Below are 25,262 nucleotides of genomic sequence, written 5' to 3'. Positions count from 1 at the left end.
CACTTTTAGAGATTGTTTTAAAAGCTTTCATATAAGAATACAAAAAATATTTGCGCACAGAACGGAGTTCTGTAAACCAGATAAAACTTTAAACAGGGGGACATGACTAATTGGCTGGCAGAGGTTTCAGTCGATGTGGCTATCTCAGGAACATTTTTCCCTCAGGTCAGGCTTTATTAAACTTCATTTACAACACCACTTCATTACCACTCTGAAGCAGCAAGAAACAAATATGTAAATATGCAGTGGATAATGCTGGATTTAATTTGGGCCCAGAGAGCCATAAACTGAAACATCTTTTTCAGTAAAGTCTGAGCAGCGAGGTAATTTGACTAGCTCTATTTTGTGAGGCTCTTAGCACAATTAAAATACAGTTAATTCAAGGCACACAGCACCAGTGCTCCACTCACTCCATGACCGAATTAACTTGGTATAAAAAAGAAAGTAATCGGCCGACAAGAGGCCCCCTTGTGCCGAAAGCGGGTGAGAAACGGAATTGTCCTTTCCAGATTCATGCTTCCCTCCTGGGACTACTTCCAGGGAGGGCAGCCCCACACCACTTCATGCTGCAGCAGAAGACGCAAATGTCTGCTAGACCAAGAAGATACTGTGGCCGCTTGAAATCATTACTATTTGTTCAGGAGTGTAATGCTGTAAAAACAATGTCATCTTTTCAAAACAAGTTCAACACCAAAATCATCAACACGAAATGAGAATGTAAAACGTACTGCTGGCATTTCTATATACTCTGTCTTTCTGTTCCCTACAGACAGCTCTAGATTTCTGCTCATTAAGCCAGTACTATCAGGGAGTGTTGCAGCAAACCAGTCCTGTCACCTTTGGGCAATGAAAACTCTCACTGTGCATTAAGTGATTGTAGCCTTGTGGATTATGCTTGTTCCTGGTGCCACTGGCAAGCAAACAACATCTCAAAAATAATTGCAGTTTAAGACCAATTACTGTAAAGGGAAAGGTGACTTTCGACATATAAGGGACATCTCATATGTAACCTTCATCTTCTTTTCAATCTATCGCCTGTCTGTTTTTTTCCATGAGCCTGCTGTCCTTCAAAAGGTTTTTGACATTCTGGTTTGTGAAGATTGATGACAGGAAACTCTTTGACAAAAAAATCCTACTCAGCATTCCTGAAGGAAAAGAAGTCTCTCAGGGGCCTTTTCATCCTTTTTCAGTTATCTACATATTTTCTGTATTACCTCCATACTCCATGAAAAAGCCATACTTTTTTCGATGTAGATAAATTTTTCAGCAACAGTTTCTTAGTCTACTAGCTTTACAAAGTCCTGTTAAAGGCTGGCATTTGTCAACTCAGAAACATAGTAATTTCTGAGCTCCCTGAAGGTTACTTCTAAAAACTGCACACTGAAATTTGAGTTCAGACTCTATCCATCCAGACTTCCATGTACCTCCTCAAATTTCTCTTCTAAATTGCCACTGTGCTGTACAGTGGACATAGTATCTGAAAGTTAAAACATTTTCTCTCAGAAGCCCAGGTAGCTGGAAATTCCTCCACTGTTTAGTACACTTTTTGGTACAGAGCACTCTCTGGAAAAGGACATTGTTCTGTTCGTACCTATAAATTTTTCTGTAAAATACTGCTGAAAAGAGACTCCACTTGCTATTTGCATTAGATAATGAACTAACAATAAATCTTTGGAAGACCAGTCTGTTTTTAACTCGCTCTGGCTGAATTTGAATGAAACGAACAGCCCAATGTTTTAAATTAAATAGCTGGAAGCACTTTCACTTATAATGAATGTGGTGGGCTTGCATTTCAGTCTGGTTCCCTTTTTGCAGGCATAGTTTATGTCACTTTGATGTCTCCATCCGTGATTTCTGGATGCAATCAGACACAGTGCTTAAACTTTAAACAACAAACTGCACCTGCTAATAATGGGATATTATGCTGTTCGTGAAACCACAGCTCCTGCAGGCTGCATAATTTCTACTGTAAGTTCATTAGCTGTAGATGTTTACATATTGAATAATAGGATCAGAAAAGTGAGAGACTGAAACAACTTACTAGAGTGCATGAAAGCTACTGAATGCTTGATATTAGTTACAATAGTAGATTAACATTGAACTACATATGATTTTCTCCAAAGACCAAGAAGGCCTCGTTTTGTCCAAACACCAGTTATTCAAATAGGGGGAAATGCATGCCACTGTTACTCATGTCTTACCATTTTACTTATTGCAGCTCTAGCATGAAAGCAAAGTTCTCTCCCTTATGTCAAGGGACTGGAACATCTACATGGTATTTTTCATTACCTTGAGATAGATATTGGCTATCCTTGTTTCTGCTGTGTGTATACATGAGTGCATATGTGTATATGTGTCCAAGCATGAACATGGGTAAGTGTGTGATGACTGGAGGTACTGACAGTAACTAGAGGGTCCTCCATCACTATTAAAAAAGAAAAAAGAACAGGAAAGAATTTGATTTCATTTCTTCTTGAAAATGTCCTTGAGTATGGTTTAATATTAAATCAGCAAGGAAAGACAGGATGTGTAAATTGTAACAAATACAAAATGATGTAATTTAAAATGCATTAACATGTAAAAGACAGATCCCTCAGCTAGCATAAACTGCCACTGAGCTGTTGACTTAAATGATAAGGTGACAGCCAGCAATCTGCCCCACTGCAATTAAAGGAGTCACGCATTATTATAGAATAGAAAAGGAAGATGTGAACTGTGTTGGAATTAAGAGACTCATTAGGTCAGAATTTTCTAGGTGGAGAGCCTTATAGTTTGTCCTAAAGGGAAACCTGTTAGCCATAGGTGACATCCTCCACGTGGCCTGACCTACCATGCCTGCACAGTATGGATGATCATCACATGCACAGCTGTCCTGGTGCTTCCTAGTGGCAGGGCATATACTGCACATATGTCACACAGTGCATGCACACATATATATTCCTCTGTAAAAAAAGCTCAGAGGACAGCAGATGCAATTTTGGTGGTGGAAGCTTTCCCTAGCCACCCTTTTCTCTAGTGGATAGGGGGTTTTGGTATGTGCAGAGTAAGCTCAACATGAGAGGGAAGGGATATGAACACCAAAGGAAAATAGCAGCCAGGAAAAGATTCCCCAGCTGACCTGCAGCCTGCTCCTGACCACCACACAAACTCTCCTGGCAAGCTGCAAATCGTTATTGGGCCATAGGCTGAGCACTCCGTTATAAACTGTATGCCTGGTTGATTAAATTAACATCTATAGCAGCAATAAGTTACAAAGAAGTTACTGTTCTTTCAATAACTGAATAAACTGAACTCATAACCGAAAAAGAAACTTAGAGTCACTCCAAAGGCACAGAGATTTTATTGTGCACTGTTTCTCAGAGAACCGAATTACATAAGCTAAGTTTATAAAACACCTTTGCTCACTCAGATCTGCAAACACCACTTGGGGCCTGGAAGTCAGCTTAATTCTTTTCTGCCCATGAATCACAATCAGCAATAACGTTTATATAACAGGACTCTGATGAACAATTGCAGCAATGACGCACAAACCAGAAAAAAGCTGATCAGTCTCACATAACTGTTTTGGCTCTGCAGTACTAACAACAACAACAAAAGTAGTAGCTGTTGATTATAACATCTTTTTTTCACATCATCACTTTCTGAGCACAACTATATTTAAAGTTTCAGTCTTTGAAGTTCTTGGTTTTTTCGCACTCATTCTTTATTTCTAACTTTTACCTCACTTTGACATGGTCATAAGTCTATTTTGGTTTTACACTCAGGGATGAGCCAAGAGTCACGGAGATACTATATTGTGTGCTCTTTCTGTCACCTGTAATTTCTCTCAACATTCATCATTTTAAACCAGGCTCCAAGTTGCTGCTAAATATGTCCCTTACTGAATACATGTTTCTAGCCTCTAAAGTCCTGCCCCAATAGCGCAAAGTTACAGTCACATTAAGAGAAACTGCTTCATAGAACTCCTGAACCTATCTACATCTGCTTGCAAACGTGGAAAGCCATGAAATAATAGTATCCTGTAATTATATTGCATCAACTACTGAAAAAGATCTCAGAACATAACTTTCAGACTCAGATTATACCTGCTAGTAGATATTTGTTCATACAACAAAAGTGAAGTTTATACTGTGCTTTTCTTCTGTCTTTTTGTTTTTTTGCCAGAGAACACCTATTGTACATTTCTATTGCCTATTGTATACACCAGCTATGTATCAGCTGCCAGATGTTGCCCCAGAAATGTCAGCTGCTGCTTGAGGCAGGGAGTGAATGCAATTAGAGATGCCCTGGTGACAGCTTGACACTTCTGGTGGCAATGTTTAAATTTTTAATTGGGCATGTAACACAAAAACGACACAATTTGGATTGTTCCTGAAAACTGGACCAGTACACTACACTAACATCTTCTTTCAGCTGGGAGATGCAAAGATCAATGTGCGGGCAGAAGCCCAGATGGATTGACTGCTTTTTGTAAAATATCTGAAACTATTTCCTGAAACATATTCCGCATCCAGTAGCTGTGAAGAGACCTGCTTTTTAAGGCAGTAAGTAATGCTACTGCTTTAAAGCAGTTCATTGCTTTTATACTGAAACATTAGTATACATAAATATGCAAAATATAAAAAATAAAGGGCCTGAATACTACTTTCACTACTTATGTGATTAGCTACCTTTTATTACATTTCTATCTATCCATTTCTACTAGCATGTCAAATGCCTTTTCAAATAAACTGTATCAAATCAACTTACAAATTATAAATTAAAAACTTTGGATGCAATCATTAAGCAAAATGTATGAAGTACATTTAGTAGTAGAACTACTCTGTATGAATTAGCTTAGTGCAATCATGACAAGCAAAAAAACCCCAAAAGACATGCCAAGTTCAAATTAAATGTAGTCTATTCCTAGGGCTACATGACCAGATCCTACCCAACATCAGATTCATTTTGGATACACAGTATTTACTTAAATCTAAGATGACCTTCTTCTCTTTTACAAATTACAAATCCAAGGGTAATGGTGTAAGGGTAAGGGTAAGGGTGTTTGTTCATCCAGCATAGATTTCTTTGAACTACCTTACCTCTATCCTGCATTTGCATTGCATTACAGTCCAGATTAAATAGGTTGCAAGTGAATGAGTTATGTATGTTAGCTGCTCCATGCTAGCTACCTCTGTGCATGCGCTATTAGTGTAGTATAACTTAAAGTACCTTACTGAAAGATGTCTGTAATACTGTATCCACGTACCAGCACAGTGCAGTTACTGTTGACAGCAACTTAGTTCTACCTGGCCATTTAGGATAGGGATTAAAATACATTAGTTGAAGCTGCAGGAGTAATTTGGGATAAGGGAACTTAGCTGGATTTTGGTCAAGAGGTTGAATTTATAAATCTTTATTCTTGTGAAAAATACCATGGGCCCAATGTAATTCTGACTCTTCATTAGGTTTTCCAGAAAAATGCTGGGTTTTTACTGTCCCAGAGGGATGAACACTATATTTGGAATGACAGACACTATCTGTATTTTCTCTTTACATAAAAGTGATCATAAGCTATTTTTTTCTGAGAGTCAGTGGGCTGATCTTCATCTCAGGTTTATCTTGTATTTGGATAAATATGAAACATACTCTCAGAATGTGGACAGTAGTACCCTGTCTGCTGTTAACCATTTGCCAGTCAACTCTGGAAGGTGTGAGTCTTGTGTAATATTTACAGAAGGTACCAGTGCCTACAAAGCGGCAATGCTATTGGTACCTCATCTCTGATAAGAATTTGCTCCATTTGGAGACTGCCCTCTCCATTTTACCCAATATATGTCTGTTTCAAAGAGGATTAAAAAATGAAAACAGTAGGGTCATCAAGAATCCCAGAGCCAGGATATCATAGTTATTTATCTCACTTGTGAGACACTGTAAAAAGGGATAAATCAATATAGGAAATTTTATATCTGGCTGAAAAGAAAATACAGTCTCTTTTTCTGGAGTGACCTATATTTTCCATTAACTTACCTAGAGCTTCTATGCACATGATCATATGTGTTGGATGTGATCCATGTTGGACTGAGACAACACAGTCATCCTATCCAGACCCAATATACACTGAACAGCAGGGAGAAGGGTCAGAAAATGATTTATGCTGTTCCGTTCGATCAGCGTTCACTCTTAGAGCTTGTTTACTACTGGATATACAGAGCACCAAACCTGGCAGAACTTCCATGGGAGAGCAGTGTGGTATAGCTGAAGAATGTGAGTGTGAATTCATTGGGGAATATCTGCAAAATGTTATTACCTTTTTATAGAGTCAGAAACATACACCTGTTCAGACCTTTCTCAGCTACATGATCTTCACGTTGTGCCTGAAGTTATCTCAACATTTATTAATTCATTTCAGATTCACTTTCTTATTTCATGCAGTTAAGTGAATACTTCGCTCCCTGCACCCACCATTTCCTGGGTATTTTGCTGTGCTACACTTGTCAACGAACCACTGCAGTGCATTTTTCTCTCTCTGCAGTGTTACTGAGGAATATGGTTTTGAAACTGCAGTGTGAACAGCTCTGCAAGTTTTCCTCTCTGCCACTGATTTTACATTAAAAAGACAGGACCAACGCAATCAAATGTCAATATATGAAAAGCCAGTAGTCAAAGGAGAATGAACCAACCACCACATAAAATTAATGGAAAGTAAAAATTTTCTTTCAGTCCAGCAGTTACAGCCTGTTGCCTCTGTATAAGTTCTATGGCCAAAGCCACAGACAATTCTCTTGTTTTATCTAGGAGCAAACTTTTCCCAGTGGAAGCAATGCAGTATGTATGAACAACTAGAAAACAGACCTGCTGTTAAGATCTTCCAGAATTGAAACTCGGAATTATGTGTAGTCTCACCAAAAGGAGAAGTAAAAATAATGAGAAATAATCTAGGCATTAACTGATCACACCACTTAGTTTAAACCTAAGTGTTATGCAGCACAGTTGTTACTCTGCAGGGAGGGGGAGGAAGCATACCAAGAAAGTACTTACTTCCTTCAGGATTATAATTCAACTTGGAAACTAACGTGGTCATAAAATATACATGTTAGGATTTAATTTTAGGTCAGAGTCATATGTTAAAAAAGACTGCTACCCTAGATTTTAAAAACATTAGCCTGAGTCATGTAACACAACCTCGTTTTGATCATTCTGAATTTGGAAAATGTACAATTACTGATGCTGGCAAGAAGTCACACCAAGGCCAAATGAGATTAATAAGAAATAAAACCGCATGTCAGTAGCATAATAGAAACTGATATTAAACCAAATGGGCAGAACATTCATGCAGCTTAGGCAGCAAAGTCCAAGTAAATGGGCTTGAAAGCCACAAGAAAACTCTATAGTAAGCATTAATTTGAAAAAGTTTTCTGTGCAGAATGTTGCAATAGGTTTCATAAACTTAAACCATAAAGTGATTTCATAGCTTTCACTGCTGACCTTAGCACAGTAATAAATCTGCAAAAATCACGAAGTAGGAAAAGATTGGTTCGAAACCATTGGGCAGATGTATCAACAGGGAAAATTCATTCCATGTTCATTTTCTACACTGCCCAAACTTCAGAGACTTCTTCAGCATCTCTCCTGGTGGAAGCAGGGCAGAATTGTAGGATGTGAAGCTGAACAGCTGCAGCAACACTCTCATGTTCTTGGATGTTGGGTTACAACTCCTACAGACAGTGGTATGTTTACAGGAAACATGTAATAAATGAACAATGGCCGCCATTGAAAACATCTATCAACTACTGCAGCACTAAAGATGCTAACTTCCAGGTTATTTGAAAGAATAGTTTATGGTAACTGGTTGATGTAACCAGTGATAAGCGCTTATAAACTTATATTCACCAGTAACCGTGTTCATTCAAAAACAATTAAAGAAAGGAAACATTTTCATTATTCTGGAGAGAAACAGGTTCCATTTTTTCCTCCCCAGTGTTCTCCAAAGAAGCATGCCTTTCAAGTACACAGGCAGAATATCTACACATGTACCAGGAATTCAGTGAAAGAAAGGGAGATAATGTACAGCACCTACATAATTGACCAAAGCCTGTAACCTCAAAATTCCTCTACCGTTTCCATCAGTGGCAGCATGACAATGCATATTAGCATGAGTGTGAGTCGATCAAGCACAAGTAAAGCTAAATATTCAGCAATATCTATTCTGCACAGAGCCTTAAGCCCTGTTTAAGCACACTTACGAAAGTTTAAGAAAGAATATAGCCTAGGCAAAAGAGAGATGGTCTCTTTAAGCCTTGCTCCTGCTACCTATCGCATCAATACATTTTTAGACACTTTATATTCATTTTTACACTCTTGTCCAGAAAAGATTTACTGTTTTAGGACACTATGTTGGAAATAACATTGATATAAACGATTCATATGTACTGTCCAATTATTTCAATGTTTTGGATTAAGAAAGAAGGAGAGATTTTAGGCTGTTTTCAAACTACCAAAATACCGCTGAAGTCCCTATGCCTAAGCTGACAGGAAAAGGAAGGCAGGGGTCTGGTTAGGTCTCTGGAAAGAGTACCAAGAGCCTCAGCAAAGAGTGGAGCAGGTAGCTAAAAGGAAATGTAGGTGCAGAAATGTAGATTGCACTCAGCGGAATTTAGGCCATCCAAACCCAGCACTTGTTTTCTCTATTGCACAGCACAGTGGATGAAATTCTGTGGCCTACTTGTGCGTAAGGTTGAAAAAGATGACTGTAATGGCTTGTTTTGGCCTTCAGTTCATGCCTCTGATTTTTCTTTGGGCTATGCTTTCCCACTGCTCTGGCAATAAATAGCCTATATTTAGGCATGCTTAAAAGCATTTTTGCACTGCTACAACAGAGTAAAGGGGTTTCAGAGTAAACAAAATTCATACCCCCAGTGGAAGTTTTTTTCAAGAAAGCTCTCTTACCTCTTTTTCCATTTGAAGACCTTCTGCTCTGATATTTCTCTCAAATACTTCCCTCTTTTCTGTCTGTGGATTAGATTTTCTATATACCAGGATGTAGTCAATCCGACATTTCCCATCTCTAAAATATAGTCCATTGGCTTTGTTCTTATCAGGTACTTCCTGTAAAGAGAAAGTCAAACATTTCAGTAATGTTAATTTGCCGTGGTAATTGCTGCATTGCTGTTAGCATCAGCAGTTTTCAGTAATACTCAACAGGAAAGATAAGGAATCAGAACAAGCTGTTCAAGTTTTTACGTGCTTTACATACAGTGCCTCTGAGGTCACCTGAAAGTAGTACAGACTTCCCCATTTCAAAACCAGGTCTTCTTAGGCAGATGTTTGGTCATATAGGCATGGGATAGGAGAGAACAGAGAATGCAAGCCAACCTTCCTCTCCCACCACCTTCCAGAAAATTAGGAATAACTTCTTACATAAAAAATAAAGCAGAAAATATTGTTACTGAAGCGTAAATTTAAAATTAAGAACTTAGTATGGTAGAATATCTTTGTATATGTGAGAAGAATAAACAACGACATGAACATTTACTGCGGTGAGAAACACTAAGACCTGGCACAGACATTCTCATTGCTTTCTGATGACTATAGTACCTCTGCCTCACAGGACACAGAAAGGATATGAAGGTCCTGTAGCTACCTCCTCATACCTCATCAGACTAACTACAGAGTATTCTTGGCTTAAGGAACAGCTGAGGAAGTCCACTAGATTTATTTGAAAATAATTCCTGGTGTTCGGTCTAGTAGTACATAAACACAATAAATACTGTCTCTTGGCTACTTCCTGCAAAGAATGTGCCTGTTCAAATATTTGCTCTGACAGAAAGAAACAACTTTATTTCACTGTTAATAAGAGGTCAAGCAGGTCCCTCTCCTGAGATCTGAAAGACCAAAATGCTGGTCTTTTTTCAGAAATTCATGAGATGAAACTCTCTACAGATCCTCCTCACAATTTAACACTACTTCCACATAATACAAATCCTGCCCAGGGGTTAAGCTTTCGCTTTCAAACAAGTTGAAACTGTGTGGTAGTTTGTGGGCTGGAGTGTTTCGTACAAGAAATGTACACTGTGAATTATATATGGGAACAAACTGCACTCCGTCAGGGCAGTATAATGGGCAGGGGCCTTCAGGGACCTCAAGATCAGTCCAGCTCCACGCTGACATGAGGGTTAGGCTAATTCCTCTCTGGTTTTCCAGAATTTGCTCAATGATTCCTGCCAGAAATAGCCATGCCCTGTAATATATGATCAAAACTCTGAAAAAAAATGAATATTTTGCTTTTCATATCTGGGAATAGTAGGGAATTTTCAAAATACTTTCTCCATTGGAGAACTGCTTCTTAATTTAAATCGCAAAAAGTGAACATAGTAATAGGACAAATGATTCTTACAGGGAAAAAAAAAAAGAATGCTCCCATACAAAGAGTTTAGTGTAAGCTATCTTCCCGATTCTCAGCAGGCATTTTGATTAAGTGGAAAAACCAATGAAAGCATCCCAAATGTGCCATCCCCTTGTTACATCCAGTTTACTGAAGGCAGAAAGGGGAATTTTTCTAAGATTCTTTTATTACAGTGCCTGACTCCTGACACAACTTAATGCAGACTTGAAATAGTGGAACAGTTCTTTGAGCTGAAAAAGAAAGCAAGAAAAAAGATTTAAGCCCTAAGGATATAACAGTAACAAACCATTTATATCTATACTGTATATCATGCTGACAAATGATATTATCAGGATATCAGAAGTATTTTTCACAGAGCATTAAATATGAAAACAGCTCAGGAAGCACAGTTTATTTTTTTCCCATAAAATATCTATGTTGAGAAGACGTAAAAAACCCCAAAAGGGTATTTAAGGTTATTTACATAAAGAAAGGGTGTAGTAGGAGATTTAGAGGCAGTGGGTCAGCCTGGTGGTCCTGTTCTGATTTCTAAGCCTCCTGCTGAGCCATCCTTCCTGTTCTGTAGGTCCCAGAGTCACTATGTGTATTTTAGCAAGTAAAGCGGTGTAATAGGAAAGGATCTGTAGAGCAAAACAATCTGTGCTGAGGACCTGCTGTCCACACAATGTAGGCTTGAGGGCTTACTTTGCACCCACTCTAGTCTGGTCCAGGAGACTCACTGAAGTACATCTCATAATTTATTTGCATCCAGAAAGAATCCAGGTTTGAAATCCAACACTGCTCTGGAATGCAAACAAAGCACGGGTAGGGGCAATTGAGAGATTCACTTCAAATGTACACTCCTAATCTGAACTAAAATGTTAGCACAGACGTGTCCAGAGTGTACCACAAGGAATCATAGAATCATAGAATAGTTTGGGTTGGAAGGGACGTCTAAAGGTCATCTAGTCCAACCCCCCTGCCGTGGGCAGGGACATCTTCAACCAGATCAGGTTGCTCAGAGCCCCGTCCAACCTGACCTTGAATGCTTCCAGGCAGGGGGCATCCACCACCTCTCTGGGCAACCTCTTCCAGTGTTTCACCACCCTCAGCGTAAAACATTTCTTCCTTATATCTAGTCTGTATCTACTCCCCTTTAGGTTAAAGCCATTCCCCCTTGTTGCAACAGGCCCTGCTAAAAAGTTTGCCACCATCTTTTCTATAAGCCCCCTTTAAGTACTGAGAGGCTGCAATAAGGTCTCCCCAAAGCCACCTCTTCTCTAGGTTGAACAACCCCAACTCTCTCAGCCTTTCTTCATAGCAGAGGTGTTCCATCCCCCTGATCATTTTTGTGACCCTCCTCTGGACCCACTCCAACAGTTCCATGTCTTTCTTACGCTGAGGGCTCCAGAGCTGGACGCAGTACTCCAGGTGGGGTCTCACCAGAGCAGAGCAGAGGGGCAGAATCACCTCCCTTGACCTGCTGGCCACGCTTCTTTTGATGCAGCCCAGGATACGATTGGCCTTCTGGGCTGCGAGCGCACGTTGCTGGCTCATGTCCAGCTTTTCATCCACCAGTACCCCCAGGTCCTTCTCGGCAGGACTGCTCTCAATCCCTTCATCCCCCAGCCTGTATTGATACCAGGGGTTGCCCCGACCCAGGTGCAGGACCTTGCACTTAGCCTTGTTAAACCTCATGAGGTTCACACAGGCCCACTTCTTCAGCTCGTCCAGGTCCCTCTAGATGGCATCCCATCCCTCTGGCGTGTCAACCACACCACTCAGCTTGGTGTCATCTGCAAACTTGCTGAGGGTGCACTCGATCCCACTGTCCATGTCATTGGTGAAGATATTAAACAGTACCGGTCCCAATACGGACCCCTGCGGGACGCCACTCGTCACCAACCTCCATCTGGACATTGAGCCATTGACCACTACCCTCTGGATGCGACCATCTAACCAATTCCTCACCCACTGGACAGTCCACCCATCAAACCCATACCTCTCCAGTTTAGAGAGAAGGATGTTGTGGGGGACCGTGTCAAAGGCCTTACAGAGGTCCAGATAGACAACATCTGTAGCCCTTCCCATGTCCACTGATGTAGTCACTCCATCATAGAAGGCCACTAGGTTAGTCAGGCAGGACTTGTCCTTGGTGAAGCCATGCTGGCTGTCTCGAATCACCTCCCTGTCCTCCATGTGCCTTAGCATAGCATCCAGGAGGATCTGTTCCATGATCTTCCCAGGCACAGAGGTGAGACTGACTGGTTCCCCAGGTCTTCCTTTTTTTCCCTTGTTAAAAATGGGGGTTATATTTCCCCTTTTCCAGTCAGTGGGAACTTCACCGGACTGTGTCTTTGCATGCAGTAGTGACTCCACTGGAAAAATAGATTTGCCCTTTACGCTTCCTATGTTTCATCTTTCTCTGAAGAAAATTGGTTTGCCCTACACTGACTCATCAGTGCATGCAGAACCTTACATCAAAGAGTATCTATGAGGTTTAGCTGAGTTATTTGACTTGTAGGACTTCTTCCCCTATAAATATGACTTCCTGAGACAATCACTTTCTCTTGGACTTGTGAAACACTCCCAACTACAGTATTGTCATTTTCCACTCAGAAAGGCAGCTTCGACTCTTACCTGTACTAGGAGGTCCTTTTCATTTTAGGAACACAGTATGTCAAATCCAGACTGATAAACCCTACTAGACTGGTATGGCCTCTGAGAAGGAACCTTTCCAGTTGCCCTCTGTTATAGCCTGTAAGGCAGCTTTATAGACTGAGCCTGGACTTACAAGAACTCTGAGGATCTAGCATGATATGGAGACAGTCAGGCTGGCCCAGCAGTGTCAGGAAATAGCAGCTGCAGGGCTTTTGCATTGTCCACAGTATTCCAGGCTTACTATTCTAGACAGAGACTTTTCTCCCACCTTGAGCTTTGCCGACCTGTCTCCAGACATTGCATCTCCTTTCCCTGTGTTATGACTTCAGATTTCGTAAACTGATTTGAAAAAAATATCTAGAACCATGTCTGACTGCAGTTTTTGGTAGGAAAGTAGTCTAGTCACATACATCAAATCTCCATTCCTTCATCTGAAAAAGATGCCGGAAGAAAGTGGAAGAACAGGGAAGACTTCACTCTAGCAAGAAGTTTAGCATTACTGGCTATCTTTACAGCTTTATTTGTAATATAAATATCTAAAGTTGTATAATCAGGAATTCTTTTCCAAGGAATGCACTAGTTTTCACATTCTCAGATCCACAACTGGGAGCCATCAACATTCATAGACATACGACTCATACACACATATATACTAGGAGAGCTTCAGACTAAAGTGCTTACCCCAAATGTTTCACTATCCAAAATCAGAGGATTTGTAACCCTAACAGCTGTAGAAAATTTAAATGGAATATTTAAACAAAAGTGCACTTAGGGAATCAAGGAAATTTGAAACTTTACCTGCAGGTCTTTAAAAAAATAAATCAGAAAGGACTCCAATGTTCACTTATTTAATGACAGATTAGATTCTTTCTTGATTTCCAGTTATTTTGGTACCTGGTTATTATCAGTATGGATGCTCAATAAAGATAGGATCTCTGAATTCTAAAGAGATCGTCTTTTCCTGTTGTTTGTGGCTACCTGAAATTAGAGTCCCCTGCATGCGACTTCACAGCTGGTGGAGGGGGTTAATACCTGCACCACTAACAGTCATAACTTATGCAGAAAAAGAGGAACCCAGAACCATCCAGGTTTTAAGGCACAGTTCTAATCAAAGAACGAGTATATTTTCTCTGTGTGTTCTTTTTTCTTAATACCCTTTTGCCCATTTTGATTATAATTTTGTGGAAGCTGCAACTTTATTTTTCCATGTATCTTCACTGGTTGGTATATTCTCCCTGACACCATAATATATTTAATTACATGGAGCTTTTCTAATAATGAAATTATCTAGGCTGCAAAATCAAGTGCTCAAAAGTTAGGAAGTAACAGATTTGTAGTTTTCTCTGAAAGCTTAGATAATCTCTTTCCATATCCATCCTGATCACTGAAGACCACCGGGACTTGGTGGAAAAAAAATATGTAGTTAGCTTGTATTCTGGTAAATACACACAAGAAAACTGAGCTGAAATTGCACAAACTATCATAAGTACCATAAAAAACATCAGATTTCTTATTTTTCAATGTGAATACCTTTTTTCTGCCATAATCTTCAGTGCAAGTTCCAATTTATAAGAGATTGTTAAAAGAAACTTCTTCAGTGCAATGTTAATAACACTGCCCCCAAATATCAACAGTTTGACGCTTAAAGTGAAGACTGTAGGAATGACTCTTACAATTTTAATTTCAAAACTACCTACATTAGCTGGAATGTCAAGAATGGGCCATATAAGCTCATTTAAGTAGAAGTCAAATTTTGTCCCAGCTCCATCATTCTCCCTTGTTTGGATAAAGAAGACTAATTTATTACTCCATAGAAAGAAAGGCAGAATGGATGCAAACCTAGAGTACAGTTCCTAAACCATTTTCCTTTAATTTTTACTTTCTTTCTGCTGCTTCTCCAGTTCTCAGAAAATGAAATTTCAGTGGAAGTAATACAATATTTTAGTGATAATATGTCCCTGGATTTAAATTGTAAAGTGTATACCTAATTGTTATATTGGCATATGTGAAAAGTCTTTTGATCAATGCACACAAAGGGAAACATGATTTTTAATTTGCTCAGACTGTAGCTGTGTTTGAATGAAACATAAAACAAAGGAAAAAAAAACATCTCTAGCCAAAGGACAAGCTGAATCCCAGTCTGGCTCTGCATCTGTTAGGGAACTGTTGATAAAGCTCCATCCATAAAGCCTTCATTGGATCTTCTGGTCGAGCATGAACAACTAACAGTTGAAGCAAACAATATTTCAACTTGTCAGCTACACAAAAGTGATAAGAAACCTTTGCTATGTCCTTGTAAATATTTTTGATTGTAAATCCATTTTAATGAATTCAGACAGAAACCATATTAAATTATTTGGCTGCAATGTTAGCTTTAAAACTAAACCAAACAAACATCAATACATTCAGAGAGACTTTCACTGGGGTCAGATCCCCTGTCCTGATGGCATTAAGTGGGATCAACAGGCTCTCTTAGCTACTAAACTAAACTGAAAGACTGAAAGGAAGCTTGAAGCTTCAGAGGTCACCCCACCGCTGTATAGTTGAGCTCCCATATTTATCCACACAAACCATACAACATGTAAACAGTGTATCTTTTCCTTCTGAAATTAAGCAGGGGCCAAGTACCTTGAAACTTTTTTTGTAGGCTACAGCCTCCCTCAGGTCCCATTAAGACTTTCAATTTTCTGGTTTTTTTTTCCTCTTATACATATACATGACCTACATTGCTATTTTCCTCAGTTATGGTTATGTGAAAAAAAAGGTAATCTGTTCAACTAGGAAAATATTCCTCAGACATTTTCCTTTTCCCTTTAAAAAACAACAAAGAATACATCGAACAGGGAAAAAACATTTTGCCATATCAGCAGCATATGTTGCTCTATCTCATCCTTGTCCTTCTGACCATTTTCTCTTCACTTTTCCTCTTTATCATGCAAAGACCATGTGCCTTTCACCCATGTCCTTTTGTTAGAGACCATATGGTACATGATCCCAAAATGCAACACAGGAATATCATGTCAGGTTAACCTATTATAGTGCAAGCAGGCAAAGAGGGCCCTTTGTAAGTTGTATGGGAAGCTGGGGAAGAGCGATGAGTAAAGGGGAAGATGAAATTGCGATCAAGGTCAAACATATCTCTGGGTGCCCTGAATTTTGTTGCTTTAATTATCTGTCTAAACATTCCAGGAGTGCAGCTCTCTATGGGCTGAATTTCTAGTGCAAGGAAAATCTCTCTCTCTCTCCTCAGCAGTGTTTCACGAAAGACTTGCACCACAAAACCCTCTAGCTCCTGAAAAAGACATAATCTGTAATTATATCTTCTAAATTTTACCTAAACTAGTAAACAAAACAGGGTCAGGGCAGGGGCTTCAGCAATATCATACAGCTTACCATGCTTTTTAATTGTTAGTATGGTCCTTGCCAGTTCTGCTCTATGCCAGTCAGCCCTCTGCCAAAAAACCCTCAGGCACAGCTTTGCAGGTCACATCAGACCACTCCAGTTGAGGTGGGGGAAAGGAGATAAGTCCCTGGTCTCCTCACTCCCCAAGGAGACAGCCCTAACATACATGGGTTGTAGGGCAGTTGGAAGTAAAGTTAAAGGGTACCACGTTCCTTTCTGCACAAAAGACACAAAAAGGAATTTAAGCCCAAATTTTCATACTTGGGTCCATGACACCTGCCTTAAGACATAATTTAAAAGGGACTATGTGCTGAATGATTCCTCCCCGGCACGTTCTCTGAATCACCATTATGCACCACCAGGTCACTTGTTCTTCGCTGGAAGGGAATGTATCACATACCTGATACCCAACGCTTCTCATGAGAGATTTATGATAAATTCTCCTCCTCCCTCCTTCCCCCCAAAAGATTAATATAGAGAAAACTTTTCCATTATTTTCAGAAGCAGTGAAACATTAGACTTGGCTGGTTCAGAAAACAAGCAGACAACAAAGGCCTGTATAGACTTTTCAATGAGGGTGTATGAAATAAAAAAACCCTCCTTTTAACTTGAGATATTTTATATTTCAGCATTACAATATTAGAATGGAAAAACAGTCCCCATGACAAAGGCCAGATACCAGTTGTCTTGCACAGAATGAGATTTTAAATCAAATTACATTTATTCCCTCTTTATAGTGGATATGAATAATTATTATATTAATAGTTCTGTGTGTTCTTACCTCTCCCACAACTTCCAACCTGCTGGCATCATCAGAAGTACTGGTCAAATTACCATGGTGAAGCAGGGAGTCATCATCTTTGGAAGGGCTGTTCACACCTTCTAACTCATCAAAAAAAATGTTGACATCCTTAGCTACTAAAAACAAAAATAAAAATATACATTCAAATCCCCATTGAGCCAAATAAAGACACCGAGCATAACACATTATCAACAATCCCACTTTTTAGTTCTGGTTTAAGTATCTACTATGTTAAACTTAGAATCTGATGCTCATTGGAAGAGTGCTTTCTTCACCAGTGAGCCACATAAAGATTTAGGATACCACAATACCTCTCTGATGACAAATAAGTAATCTTCTGTCACAATAAAACATACATTAGCTATCTCCTCAGCTTCTCTTGGCGTAAGTGGCTTAAACAATTGCCTTCTGGATTACTATGGTCTCTGAAAATTTCTTATTATAAAGAAGCAGTTTTTTAACCTACTACATAAGGTATTGAGTTAGAAGCTGTACAGACCTGGGGGGCAGCCAGAGGCAGAAGACCTCAAATAAGTACTGTTACTTGAAAGGCACTGAATAAATGAGCCTGGGCAGAAGTTTGCACAATTTGGCATGTTTTGATGCATATAAAGCTGGCACATTCATATCTACCTACTGCACAGCCCTCAGTCATGCATGAAGCAATAACTTAAATCTACAGGATGCTGTAGTAAACCCAACCCCAATAAAAAATGAAGAGATGTAAGGGCCTGCAGCACACACCCCCGTCCTGGGAATCTAGCAGTGAGGCTTGGGGCCAAGACAGAGCCAGTGCAGCCAAGGGCAGTCCCTTCCCTCTGATGTCTGTGGGGAGAGGCCCCCAGATGGTGCCACGGGGAGGCCTTGCCTGGCCATCCTGGGGCTGTGTCAGCCCGGTTCTCCTCACTGGGCCTGATCCTGATGTCAACCCATGGGCAGACATCCCAGCTTGGCCTTGGCCTGTCCACTCCAGGGCAGGGCCTGGCAGCCTGGGCCTGTTTCCCCACCCTCCCCGCTGGCTGGGGTGGTGGGACAGGCCCAGGCTGCCAGGCCCTGCCCTGCCTCCCCCCATGGGGAACCCCCACCCCCAGCAGTGCCCTGACAGGAGAGATACCTGCTTTAGTAAATGGGTTGAATTTCCTCCACCTTTCATGCAATGGCATGTCATGTGAAAATTTTACTCTAATTAAAAAAAAAAAAACAAACAACACTAGAAGGAATGAGTTAAAGGCTGGCACTGTACTCAAGATTAGAGCAGCATTAGCTTTAGGGTGACGTTCCCTGCTCTGCTGAGCAAGGAGGTGATGAGAAGCTGTGGGCAGAGCTGCTGTGCAAGTCTACAGTCCCACATAAAGGCCGTCGATCTGCTGACTGACTGACTGTTGGATGGGAGACGCGAGGTGGGCAGGTGCCGCCAGCGAGGTCCACCTTTGCACCCCATACACTGCAGGTCTGGTGCAAAAGTGTGATGAAGAGATGTGTGGCATTGGGAAGAAAAATGCCTCTTCTGAGGATCAAGCTTTAACTGTGGATATACTTCATCTCTCCAACCTCATGTTTCATAGGCAAAATCCAGGATTATGACAGTAGAGTCATAACTGTTAGAAGGGACACCCAAAGGTCAGCTACTGAGCCTCTTGACAGAAATTTGTCTAACCCACTATTCCTCACACTTTTTTTCAAGCTTGACTGCCTTTTGGAATCATTTTTCTTTGTGCAATAACCTCCTGATCCGTTTGCTTCTCTGCAACTCCCCTAACTTAGTGACAGGCAGTTGTAATTCCTGTTGACAAGAATTTATATTAACAGGGAACAGCCAAAAATCTCTAATTGCTGGCGGCAACTTAGTTCCATTTCTAACTCCTGGCTGCAGGTGTAAAAATCCATTCCCCCACTGTGGAGAGACTGAATAACTGCCAGAATTTAAAGGCCACTAACCGTTCCCAGACATCATGAGCATTTTGTGACCTCCTTTTCACCTTTCCCTTCTTCAGGGGCTATAGCCCAGTTTAAGAAACCTTTTTAAGAAAATCTCCAATGCTACCGACTCCACAGTCTCTGCAGGTGGCCTATTTTTCACTATCACAAGCAGGAGAAAGTTTTCTTCATAATATTCATCCTGAATATGCAACTATGCACATTTGCAATTTAAATATATTATTCTTTTCCTATCAATCAATCATGAACATGGGGAAGAGATTACTCCCTTTTTGTACGTCTTTTACAGAACCTGAATTCTGTTATTACAGCTGTAGGTAGGTAAAAAAGAAAACCCTATCAAAATATTCAAGAACTCTTCTTCATTTTCATGCATAAAATAAGGACAGGGTTAATGAAATACATTGAATTTTCAATTGCAATACTTTTGCTTATAAAGCCACTAAAAATTTCAGAAACAACAGAAAAGTCTTCACATGCAAATGAATCCACTCTAGATACTAAGCTAATGAACTAACCTAAGCAGTATAGTTTTTAATAGAAATTCAGAGTTTTTAATACTTTTAACAGCATTTTTTTCTATCTAGACACCATAACGATAAGAAATTCTGTGCCAGATTTACAGTTTTTAGGATAACATACTACTCCTCAAGTTTAGCAATTTTGGGGTTGCATACTGACTAATCTATCTATCATTCTTTGTATCCCAATATTAGTATCACACACTATTCAATCCTTACTTAACACTTCATATCATAATTCATCAGTTTTAGATAGCATCCTGTGTTCTGCAGGATCTCAGACAACTTTTACAGAGATACTGGGAGTAATAGCTTCACCTACTTCACTCTTTTATAGTGTGCGTATCATCATAGTCTGTGAACACATCAGAGATATAAAACCTCTTTTTCAGATACTAAGTTTTTGCTTGCCGTTTTAAGTGGCAGTCCATTTATTTTACTTATCCTTCTTTTGCGAAAAGTGCCAGGGTATCATTAGAGACAAATATCCAGGACTGAGTTTTCCACTTCAAAACTGGCCTTGGCTTCACACCATCCTGTTCCCAGTTAGGGGTGCGCTTACTGACAGGAGCGGAGAAAAGCATCCTGGTGTTGTTTTGGTTTATGTGATGGGGAGAGCCTGCGGCTCCTCAGTGTCACTGTGCCTGCATCCAACTTGCCCTAGGACAAACTAAAGAGGTTTTAGGAGACTTAGAAGGCAAAAAACAGACTCCAATTTGCACTACATGCAGCAGCAATGTTAAAGAATTATTTGCCACCTTGATCCATTTCAATCCACAGAAATCATACTAGAGATGCCTATAAAAGGCAGGGGAACCACGACAAGACAGCACAGTCTAACCACCTGCCCTTCACTGTCTTTACTGTTTCAAAGGGCAAGATTGGAAACATTCCACCCCCTCAGACAATAATCTGGATGTAGATCATGACCAGCTTTTGCATACATGTTCATATGAGAAGAATTCATCTGAATACTCAACAGAGAGAACTACTGAAACAGAAAACATTTTGAATGACTTGAAACTTCACTGAACTGAAACCCAGCAGAGTGCCTCCATGAGAGCGATGCATTAACCTGTATGTGATCAACACCTCAATATAGTCTGAAAACAACTGTGGAAAACACAAAAATAATTAAATAGTGAAGCTTTCTGAAGATTATGCAAGATATGTATCTGTTGCAGAGGCAATGAAAGATGTAAAAATGAAAGTTTTGCCTGTATGCTATGCTCGAGGGAATTTGAACTAGCTTTTTCCTGCCATTAAGACTGCCTTGGTATAAAAGATAAGGCCTTTGAGATACTTGAATTGCTGCTTCCTGAAGTGCCAGTAATGCTTTGGGTTGTAAAATAGATGGGTTTTAAGTGGGTGTTTTGAGATATGCAACTTGGCATGTAAGAGAGTGAATGTGTTTGGGGGTTTCAAGCAGAGAATTACTAAATTATTCTGAGGACTTGTGAGAAGCAAAAAATCTTATTTCAAGGTCACTTTAAAATCCAGCCCATCTCAGCAGTGACTAGAAGTTGTGCAAGCAGTGAATCTCAGCTTGTTAGTGAAATTAGCTACCAGGACCTGTCCAGATTGCCTGTAGTAGAAAATTGCTTATATCAGAAGTACGCAGATAATTGGCATGCTGGTTGGTAACTTCAGCATATAGGATAAGTAGTGAAGAGATGTGCTGAACTACCTCATCAGTGCTGAAGGTGTCTCTTACCTTCTTCCAGCTGCAGTAAAGGTGTGCTGCTGGTGGGAAAGTGGAGCTCTTTACACTGCAGTTGCCTTGCTGTGTACGTTTTTGAAAATACACTCTTAGTATTTCAGTCACTGACACTAAACATGGGTCCCTAACATTTGCCGAGAACATTTTTCTACCCCAAGTCTCACTGGATACTTAAAAAAAAAATCATAAAATACCGTTCCACAAAACTAAATAAGTAATTTAAAAAGCAAATCCTGTTTGCTTTACTTTAATAATGGTGATGGTACTTCCAAGCCAACTATCCTGCTGCCTGTAGCCAGCTCAGCCACTCCACTCCAATGGACATGAACACCCATGCTGCCAAATGTTGCTAAAGGCATAATCAGGGCTCCATCTTATAGAATCATAGAATCATTAAGGTTGGAAAAGACCTCTAAGATCATCAAGTCCAACCGTCAACCCAACACCACCATGCCCACTAAACCATGTCCCTAAGCGCCGCACCTACACGTCTTTTAAATACCTCCAGGGATGGGGACTCAACCACTTCCCTGGGCAGCCTGTTCCAATGCTTGACAACCCTTTCAGTGAAGAAATTTTTCCTAATATCCAATCTAAACCTCCCCTGGCGCAACTTGAGGCCATTTCCTCTCGACCTATTGCTTGTTACTTGGGAGAAGAGACCGACACCCACCTCGCCAAAACCTCCTTTCAGGTAGTTGTAGAGCGCGATGAGGTCTCCCCTCAGCCTCCTTTTCTCCAGGCTAAACAGTCCCAGTTCCCTCAGCCGCTCCTCATAAGACTTGTTCTCCAGACCCTTCACCAGCCTCATTGCCCTTCTCTGGACACGCTCCAGCACCTCAACGTCCTTCTTGTAGTGAGGGGCCCAAAACTGAACACAGTATTCGAGGTGCGGCCTCACCAGTGCCGAGTACAGGGGCACGATCACTTCCCTACTCCTGCTGGCCACACTATTTCTGATACAGGCCAGGATGCCATTGGCCTTCTTGGCCGCCTGGGCACACTGCCGGCTCATGTTCAGCCGGCTGTCAACCAGCACCCCCAGGTCCTTTTCTGCTGGGCAGCTTTCCAGCCACTCTTCCCCAAGCCTGTAGTGTTGCATGGGGTTGTTGTGGCTGCAGTGCGGGACTCGGCACTTGGCCTCGTTGAATCTCATACAGTTGGCCTCGGCCCATCGATCCAGCCTGTCCAGGTCCCTCTGCAGAGCCTTCCTACCCTCGAGCAGATCAACACTCCTGCCCAACTTGGTGTCGTCTGCAAACTTACTGAGGGTGCACTCGATCCCCTCATCCAGATCATCGATAAAGATATTGAACAAGACCGGCCCCAAAACCGAGCCCTGGGGAACACCGTGGGGAACACCGCTTGTGACTGGCCACCAACTGGATTTAACTCCATTCACCACAACTCTCTGGGCCCGGCCGTCCAGCCAGTTTTTTACCCAGCGCAGAGTACACCTGTCTAAGCCGTGAGCCGCCAGCTTCTCTAGGAGAATGCTGTGGGAGACGGTGTCAAAGGCCTTACTGAAGTCCAGGTAGACCACATCCACAGCCTTTCCCTCACGCACTAGGCGGGTCACCTGGTCATAGAAGGAGATCAGGTTAGTCAAGCAGGACCTGCCTCTTATGAGGGCCTGATCCCCTGGTTGTCCTGCACATGCCTTGTGAGCGCCCTCAAGATGAACCACTCCATAGTCTTCCCCAGCACCGAGGTCAGGCTGACAGGCCTGTAGTTCCCCGGATCCTCCTTCCGGCCCTTCTTGTAGATGGGCGTCACATTGGCAAGCCTCCAGTCATCTGGGACCTCCCCCGTTAACCAGGACTGCTGATAAATGATGGAGAGTGGCTTGGCAAGCTCCTCCACCAGCTCCCTCAGCACTCTCGGGTGGATCCCATCCGGCCCCATAGACTTGTGAGCATCCAGGTGGCATAGCAGGTTGTTAACTTCTTCCTCTTGGATTATGGGGGGGTTCATCCTGCTCACCGTCCCTGTCTTCCAGCTCAGGGGCCCAAATACCCTGAGGATAACTGGTCTGCCTGTTAAAGACTGAGGCAAAGAAGGCATTGAGTACCTCAGCCTTTTCCTCATCCTCGGTGACAATGTTCCCCCCCGCATCCAATAAAGGATGGAGATTCTCCTTGGTTCTCTTCTTGTCATTAATATATTTGTAAAAACATTTTTGGTTGTCTTTAATGACAGCGGCCAGATTGCGTTCTAGCTGGGCTTTTGCCTTTCTCATTTCCTCTCTGCATGACCTGAAGAGATCCCTGTACCCTTCTTGAGTTGCCTGCTCCTTCTTCCACAAGTGGTAAACTCTCCTTTTTTTTCCTGAGTCCCAGCAAGAGCTCCCCTTTCAGCCAGGCCGGTCGTCTTCCCCACCCGTTCTTCTTACGGCATATGGGGACAGCCTGCTCCTGCGCCTTTAAGACTTCCTTCTTGAAGAACATCCAGCCTTCCTGGACCCCTTTGCCCTTCAGGACTGCCTCCCAAGGGACCCTCTCAAACAGCATCCTGAACAGGCCAAAGTCCGCCCTCCGGAAGTCCATGGTTGTGGTTTTGCTGGCCCCCCTCCTTACTTCACCGAGAATCGAGAATTCTATCATTTCATGGTCGCTAAGCCCAAGACAGCCTCCAACCACCACATCTCCCACCAGTCCTTCTCTGTTTGTAAACAGCAGGTCAAGTGAGGCACCTCCCCTGGGAGGCTCACTTACCAGCTGTGTCCGGAAGTTGTCTTCCATACACTCCAGGTACCTCCTAGACTGTTTCCTCTCTGCCGTGTTGTATTTCCAGCAGACATCCGGGAAGTTGAAGTCCCCCACGAGAACAAGGGCTAGCGATTGTGAGACTTCTGCCAGCCGCTTGTATAATGCTTCATCCGCCCCTTCATCCTGGTTGGGTGAAGTCTATAACAGACTCCCAGCAGGATATCTGCCTCGTTAGCCTTCCCCCTCATCCTTACCCATAAACACTTGACCTTATCATCATCACAATTGTTGAGCTCTAGACAATTGAAACACTCCCTAACATACAGAGCCACCCCACCGCCTCTCCTTCCTTGCCTGTCCCTTCTGAAGAGTTTATAGCCATCCATTGCAGCACTCCAATCGTGAGAGTCACCCCACCATGTTTCTGTGATGGCAACTAAGTCATATCTAACCCGCTGCACAATGGCTTCCAGCTCCTCCTGTTTGCCGCCCATGCTGTGTGCATTGGTGTAGATGCACTTGAGCTGGGCTATTGATTTCGCCCCTGGCATTGGCATGCCACCCCTAGGCTCATCTCTAGTGAGCCTGGTTTTATCCCCTTCCCCCTTCGAACCTAGTTTAAAGTCCTTTCAATGAGCCCCGCCAATTCATAGGCGAGAATCCTTTTCCCCCTGTGAGACAGCTGAACTCCATCTGTCGCCAGGAGGCCCAGTGCCGTGTAAATCTCCCCATGATCAAAAAAGCCAAAATTCTGCCGATGGCACCAGCCCCTGAGCCACGTGTCGGTCAGGTGTGTTTTCCTGTTCCTTTCAGTTTTCTTCCCTGCCACTGTAGGGATTGAGGAAAACACCACCTGTGCTCCTGATCCTTCAACCAATCGCCCCAGTGCCCTGAAGTCCCTTTTGATAGCTTCTGGACTTCTCTCTGCAACCTCATCACTCATCAACTCACATCATCTTTTCTGTCCCCTTTAGATCATGACATGCATATATCCACAAATGACCTTAACAGAACGATATATAATAATTTTATCATATATATGCTGTTTGGGAGGCAGACTGGTGCTGGTGTATAGTCATGCCTTTTTAAGCAGTGAAATTTAACAGCAATACAGAGCAGCATGTACATTGCTACAGGAGATACCAA

General features: G+C 41.7%; 1 protein-coding gene across 4 annotated transcripts in view; it reads right to left on the bottom strand.

Moving 5' to 3' along the window:
- ANO4 (anoctamin 4) overlaps nt 1-25,262 on the bottom strand; it is a 150,537-nt gene that overhangs the window by 104,206 nt on the left and 21,069 nt on the right. For 3 of the 4 annotated variants that reach the window (XM_076335459.1, XM_076335466.1, XM_076335473.1), the window contains 2 exons: nt 17,209-17,345; nt 8,929-9,087 (listed from right to left, as the gene is read on the bottom strand). In XM_076335459.1, the coding sequence (XP_076191574.1) occupies nt 8,929-9,087; nt 17,209-17,345 (296 nt within the window). The remainder of the gene's footprint in view (nt 1-8,928; nt 9,088-17,208; nt 17,346-25,262) is intronic. The other variant, XM_076335480.1, reaches the window with a different exon arrangement.

Source organism: Aptenodytes patagonicus, chromosome 1 (genome assembly GCF_965638725.1).
Source record: "Aptenodytes patagonicus chromosome 1, bAptPat1.pri.cur, whole genome shotgun sequence".
NCBI classification, from domain to species: Eukaryota; Metazoa; Chordata; class Aves; order Sphenisciformes; family Spheniscidae; genus Aptenodytes; species Aptenodytes patagonicus.
The sequence above is the reverse complement of the archived record's forward strand: the minus strand, read 5'-3'. Positions and strand labels throughout refer to the sequence as shown.